General features: G+C 43.8%; 1 protein-coding gene across 1 annotated transcript in view; it reads right to left on the reverse strand.

Moving 5' to 3' along the window:
* Nucleotides 1-7,062, reverse strand: part of galnt13 (polypeptide N-acetylgalactosaminyltransferase 13) — a 177,450-nt gene extending 170,388 nt beyond the window's left edge. The window contains exons 1-2 of the mRNA XM_078403868.1: nt 6,647-7,062; nt 872-1,154 (exon numbers count right to left, since the gene is read on the reverse strand). Of these exons, the coding sequence (XP_078259994.1) occupies nt 872-1,013 (142 nt within the window). The 5' untranslated portion in view covers nt 1,014-1,154; nt 6,647-7,062. The remainder of the gene's footprint in view (nt 1-871; nt 1,155-6,646) is intronic.
* Between the last annotated feature and the right edge of the window lie 280 nt (nt 7,063-7,342).

The raw sequence follows: 7,342 nt of genomic DNA on the forward strand, positions 1-7,342 counted from the left end.
TTTTATAAATGATTAAACTTTGCTCCATTGCAGTCACGCAAAGTAAATAATCCCACTTTGGCATTCAATGGGAAAAATTTCCCAAATCACAACCCAATATCAAATGTCTATTTTTGACATTTTTTTTTTTTAAGTGCAAGAAATAAATGTGCATACATTATATCAAACACCAAGACAAGAGGGAAACAAACCATGTCAATTTGTCTTAAGTAGCTGTGGTCAACATTTGAAGCTTAATATCACAATATCTGCTGGACAAGGAGGTATTAGCTACAGAAATAGGTTGGAGAGACAGATTATTTTCCAGAGATTGAAGGAAGACTTGATAGAAGTATATAAAATTATGAGGCATAGATAGGGTAGACAGTCAGAACATTTCACAGGGTGGAAAAATATCAAATACTCGAGGGCATAGCTTTAAGGTGAGAGGGGAAAAGTTTAAAGGAGTTGTGTGGGGAAAGTCTTTTTTTTTTTTTTTGAAAACACACAGAGTGGTGGGTGCCTTGAACCCACTGCTGGGGTTGGTGGTTGAAGCAGATGTGATAGTGGAATTTAAGAGGCTGTTTGGATAGGCATAGGGATTAGCAGGGAATGGTGGGATATTAAATCTGCACAGGTAGATAAGAGATGGTAGACACAAAGTACTGGAGTAACTCAGTGGATCAGGCAGCATCACTGGAGAAAAAGTATGGGTGACGTTTCGGGTCCGAACCCTTCTTCAGAAGAGATGGTCTTGGCATCATGTTGAGCACAAGGGCCTGTTCTTGTACAGTGCTGTGCCCTTTGCCCACTGTGAGTGGGCAACTTTATCAACAAATTCTTTCTTACAAGATATTTTAACATTGATGGCAGAATCAGCAAGATTTCTTACCTCTCAGGGCAGGCAAGAGAGAGCGGTCTTTCTTGTCATCACACTTATTGCATTCACTGAAGTACAGCAGCAAGACGACGTCCAGTAGCACCCAGATCAAAGAGGTGGCCAGCACCACCTTGCAGCAAGCCAGTCTTCTCATGATTAGTCGCTTCCTCTCTGTGAGCCACAGCAGCAATCATGAAAGGTTCAGCTTTGTGTCCTCAGCTGGCGAGATCACAGTGTGGAAGGGAAGGAGCATGTACGACCGATCCAGTTAGTGGAATAAACGTGCTGACGAATGCTGAAACAAAATTAAAATTTAACAGTGCAACAATTTTACAATGAGAAGAGTTTTTCAGTATCATTATGCAGTTCCTTTCAGCAGAATTGTGATGTTGTTTCAAACACACTAGTCACAAAATATTTGAGTTTAGTTTAGAGATACAGCATTGATATAGGCCCTTTGGTCCACTGAGTCCACGCCAACCAATAATCATTAGTATTCTGGTTCCAGGTCCTACACACTAGGGGCAATTTACCAAAGCCATTTAACCTACAAACCTGTACGTCTTTGGAGTGTGGGAGGAAACCAGAGCACCCGGATGAAACCCACGTGGTCAGAGGGAGAAGGTGCAAACTCCGTACTGAGCGCACACATAGTCAGGATCTGACCCAAGACTCTGGCGCTGTGAGCTAGTGCACTGTGCCACTGTGCCACCTCTTACCATCTTTACATTGAAATGTGACATTAAAAAAACAATGAGGGACCCAGTGTGGGGGAAGCCGCCGAGAACAAAGGGGGGATTACTAGTTAAGAATTACATGGAATACCGTTGGGGAATACTTTATAACTTTGTCAGGCCCCTATATGTGGCAACTCTTAGCATACCTTGCATACTTGTGCATGCCAAACAAAGAATCGCACTGGGACATGTCACGTTTGATAATACAGTATCATTCGTTCATTCATTAATGCTGAGGATAAGTTCAGACCACATCCCCTGTACATCTCCTTATACAATTTAATCTGACTATAGTATGTGAGATGCCTCGAGACAATCTTTTCCTCTGTTGAAGGGCATTTAATAAATTTAATTCTTTTCCTGGTGACCCTTTTGGGTAAAATAACACCTGGTGGTATGCAATGGCAGCACAGGTCATTGATTAATTAACACCACTAATTCCAATATACCTTGCTCTGTAAAAGATTACGAACAACATCATAGAAAATGGAGCTGCACAGCTCGGGAACAGCCCTCTGGCCCATGGCGCTTGTGCCGATCATGATGCCGAGTAAATTAATAGATTTAAATTAAAATTTGGCAAGCAAACGGTTAAATCAATTTTTGATGATGTTAACTAGAATTTCTAAGTAATTTAGAAAATACAATCACACAAACCAACCTTCCTTCCATTGACTTAATCTACACTTCACGCTGCCTCGGCAAGGCCACCAGCATAATCAAGGACTAGTCTCACCCTCTTCTCCCCTCCCCCATCAGGCAAGAGGTACAGAAGTGTAAAAATGCACATCTCCAGATTTAGGGACAGTTTCTTCCCAGCTGTTATTAGGCAACTGAACCATCCTATCACCAACTAGAGGGCGGCCCTGAATTATGATCTACCAATAGACCCTTGGACTATCTTTAATTGTACTTTATTAAACTTTATCTTGCACTAAACTTTATTCCCTTTATCCTGTATCAGTACACTGTGGACGGTTCATTTTAATCATGTATAGTCTTCCCACTGACTGGATAGCACGCAACAAAAAAGCTTTTCACTGTGACAATAATAAACTAAATGTTTCTGCTCTCCAGTTGTAGACATGATAACACAGCAAACTATGCCTGTTTGGGTTAACCCCAAAAGTATGTGATATAAAAAGTTTTCTATTGCAGTTAAACATAGTGCGGCACAGCGGTGCAGCTGGTGGAGCTGCTGCCTCACAGCGCCCGGTTTGATCCTGACCTCGAGTGCCGCCTGTGGATGGAGTTTGTAAGTTCTCCCTGTGACCGCCTGGGTTTCCTCCAGGTGCTCTAGTTTCCTCCCACATGTGTGGGTTTGTAGATTAATTGGCCTCTGTAAATTGCCCCAAGTGTGTCGGGAGTGGATGGGGAAAGTGGGATATAGAACAAGTGTGAACGGGTGATCGACGGTCAGCGTGGGGGCGGTATGTTGAAGAGCCTGTTTGCATGCTGCATCTCTAAACTAAATTAAAACCTTGATCAGAAACATATCTGAGTGTAATATCAACAATAATAGATTCAAAACAGGTGAAGAAGGGTCCTGATCTGAAACATCAGCTATCCACTTTCTCCAGAGATGCTTCTTGACCTGCTAACTCCAGCAATTTGTGTTCTACCAAAGATTCCAGCAATGACAATTCTCTCTCTCGTTCCCTCGACAGACATGGATGGAAACATGGTGGTGCAGCAATTAGTACTGCTGCCGTACAGCTCCAACAACAGATGCTGAACCTCACCTTGGATGCTGTTTGTGTGAAGCTCCACGTTCTCTGCAACTCCCTCACTTGCTTGGTCTCCTCCCACATATCAAACCTCTGCCGCCATGTTTTAAAATGACCTAGCTTGGATCAGTGGGGGCAGATTCAGAGGCCACTTGTTCTACATGTAAGAGAGAGAGAATAGCCAACAGGGAAGTCGAGGAGAGAGAGCATTGACTCAGTGGGCTGAAAGGCTTCCTTTGACATGTGGAACTATGAACAATATGAAAAAAATGGAAAGCTATCAGCGACTAGGCATTGAAAGAATTATTTCACAATACCTACAGACCTGCTCTAATGTAGCATCCATTTCTATTCAGTTAATATTGAAATGTTTTAGCCGCAGAGTCATACAGCATGGAAACAGGGCCGTTGGCCTAACTTATCCATGCCAACTAGTTTGCACCATCTACGCTGGACCCACCTGCCTGCGTTTGAGCCATATCCCTCTAAACCTTTCCTATCCATGTCCCATTTAAAATGTCAGATTCTTTCACAATTTCAAGTCTTTCCCATCAGGGAGTTTAAAGGGCAAAGATGAGATTGGATTTAGTGATTCATTCCTTATCTTTTTTATCCTTACAAGTCATTTCTAAATTGCTTCCCATACCCAAGATCCTCAGCCACACAGCATTACCCAAACTTACCAGCCGGCCAAGCAAATAAAGAAATCTAAATAGTGGGATTCTTTTAAAAGATTAAATCATGCTCTAAATCCCTCAGTCCTCACCATTACCACGGTTTCTAGAGAGAGCAGGCAGTGGGAGAGAATAAGCTACTGATTTGGTTTATCCTACAAACATGCAAAAGCCATTTTAAGACACAGACACATATATTACAAACCTCAAGGTGGTTTACAGTTTTCTTCTCACCCTCCCCCCCCCCCCCCCCACCCCACTATAATCAGTTTGAAGAAGGGTCCCAACATGAAACGTCACCTATCCATGTTCCCCAGCGATGCTGCCTGACCCGCTGAGCTACTCCAACACTGTGTCCTTTTGCAAACCTCATGGTTTTAAATTAAAGTATTCCATCTGCATACAATTTCACCATGTTGTACAATATTTGATCTGTGCGAGAAACCTCACTAACGTGTGCATTGTGTAGACAATCTTAAATTCTGGAAAATAAAATCTGAATTAAATTATAGATAGACATAAAATGCTGGAGTAACTCAGCGGGTCAGGCAGCATCCCTGGAGAAAAGGAACAGGTGACGTTTTGGGTTGAGACCCTTCTTTAGACTCAGGGGAGGGAAACTAGAGATATGAAAAGGAACGAAGAACAAAATAATGGAAGGTACACAAAAGGACAAATCAAAGCCAGCAACGATGATCAAGAAAAGGTGGAGCCCACAATGGTACATTGTTGGCTGTGGAGAAGGTGATAAAGAATGGATACAAACAGTAAAACTAAACAGGACGACAGTGAAACTAGTCAGACGACTACGGTAGGGGGAGGGACGGAAAGAGAAAGAATACAAGAGCTACTTGAAATGAGAGAAATTAACGTTCATGTCGCTGGGTTGCAAGCTGCCCAAGCGAAATAGGAAATAGACACAAAATGGAGTAACTCAGCGGGACAGGCAGCATCTCTGGAGAGAAGGAATGGGTGACGTTTCGGGTCGAGACCCTTCTTCAGAAAAAAATCAGAAACAAGTGAAATCGGAGGTGCTTTTCCCTCCAATTTGCAATTGGCCCCACTCCCTACACATGAATTAAACCATGCCAGGGAATGGAAACTGGGTGACTTTAGGTCTGGATCGAAGCAGTTGATCAAATCGGACTGTTTACAATATACAGGAATATTTCCAGATACATTTCAAACCAGAATGGGGCGGTCCATGCACATAAATGTGAATCTTCACCTGGATCTATGCTAACCTGGGAGAAATTAGATTATGGCCTTGGAATGCAGGATTTTTTTTCCGACGCTGCCGCAAATACGCCATGCTTCCAAGACATTTGTGAAAGTAACAAACATGAAATTGTATTTCTGGTGCAGTTGCTAACGCGGTCACGGCATCTCCACTGGAAGCCTACGGTGGATTATGGGACTTGCACATAACCCGTCGTGAGCTTGTGCAAACCACCGACCACTCAAATATTTGTCAGACATCTCTCGGGCCAGTAAACCGCAGTCAAATTTGTAAACATGCACTTTCACAGTTAGCCTCTTGTCTGAATGTACTGCTACAACAACTCATAAGAACAAGACTCGTCGGGTTACATAAAACGCCCAAAGTCCCCCGAACAGAAATCTAAATCTGCAACGGAGCGGGGGACTAACGCCACACGATGGAGAAAGTTATTTCTTTGATTCTTCCCGTCATTAAAAGGCGGGGGAAATACATTGTCACTTTGGATTTGATTTAGCAAAAAGCCTCGTCGAGGAGCAAAATAGATTGGGAATGTTTAATCTTAACCCTCAAGAGCAATGCGGTTTGGTAATGGTTAAGATTATTTCAATTCAAAGGCGACTTGCAGAAGTCCTGCATGACTTGTATTTTCCATCTTTAACTCTTCCAATACTTTCTTTATATTAACTCTTTCAGTGCGTTTCCTCTTAAAAGGACAGTGCCCATACATCCTTGAGGAAAGGTGCACCAAAGATCCACCAAGGCTGACCCACTGAGTTACTCCAACACTTTGTGTCTATCATTGGCATAAACCAACATCTGCAGTTTTTTGTTTCCACAAAAGCCATATAGATTGTTTTTGTGAAATAACCTTAAATATTACCAATATTGATCAGTAATATTTAAAGTTATTTCATTGCAAAGGCGACTTGCTTATCATACATGATCCTCTTTTCCATCTTTAACAGTTCCAATACTTTCTTTATATTGAAGATAGACACAAAAAGCTGGAGTAGCTCAAAGGGACAGGCAACTTCGCTGGAGGGAAGGAATATGTGATGTTTCGGGTCGAGACCCTTCTATTAACTCTTTCAGGGCGTTAATGTGAATTATTTTAATGGGGCAATGCCCATATAATCTTTGGGGAAAGGGCAATGTGGATTGGCAATACTTAAACTTCATTGACAAAGAGCAATATAGATTGAATTGAAATAACCTTAAACATATTCAAAGTCGACTTGTTGAAGTCTACCTTGAAGTCTTGCAAGATCTGCTTTTACATCTTTTACTGTCCCGTTACTTTCTTCGTATTAACTCTTTTAGTGAGTTAATGAATACTCTTAAAGGGGATATGCCCCACATAATCTTAGGGGGGGGGGGGGGTATATTTAGCAAACTACATCGCTCAAACAGTCAACGACTATACTTACATAACATAATCCAGGCAGATGCGGGGAGTCTTTGCTCCAATCGACTTGTTGCATCCCCGGCCCTTAAAGCGGGCGTGAATCCTTGTCACCAGCACACAGGAAAGACGATTGGTGTCTGCAAATAAAAATAAAGCCCTTGAAGTGCAACGGTGATTGTGGAGCCGAGGGACGTTCCTCTTGTTTTGCTGCAACTCAAATCTGCGTCTCCGCCATCAGTTTCCTCTTGACTTTGGCCTGGGGCTGCGTTGTCAGCTTGCTTGCATGCATGCATGTGCCTTTATTTGTGGATAGATTAATGAAGAGGTCTGCTGTCCATTGCCGGCCAAAGCCGCCCAGCGCTGCCCCTGGACTCAAGGTGCAGTCACCTCGCCTTGTCTGCAGCTCAGCTCAGCCCAGCCTCGGCTGCCAATCACCCCGCGGGAAGTCCCGCCCCCGGCCTTGCCCATTGGTGCAGCTCCCGGCCTTCAGTGGAGGGTGTGGCCGTCACTCACGGCGAGGGGGCGGGGCTGGGCGGCCGGTCCTGGTCCCCGGGAGCGCCCGCCGCAGTGTGAGCGGCGCGGGGAGCTGTCCCGGGGGCTGGTGCTGAACCGCTGCAGGGTGCAGCCAGACTGACCTGCAACACCTTAACTGCAGGGCAGCAACCTTGCCCGTCAGTCGGACAAGGGGGAGAGCAAATATAGGACACATTGCGTTGAA

This window comes from Rhinoraja longicauda, chromosome 8 (assembly GCF_053455715.1).
Source record: "Rhinoraja longicauda isolate Sanriku21f chromosome 8, sRhiLon1.1, whole genome shotgun sequence".
NCBI classification, from domain to species: Eukaryota; Metazoa; Chordata; class Chondrichthyes; order Rajiformes; family Arhynchobatidae; genus Rhinoraja; species Rhinoraja longicauda.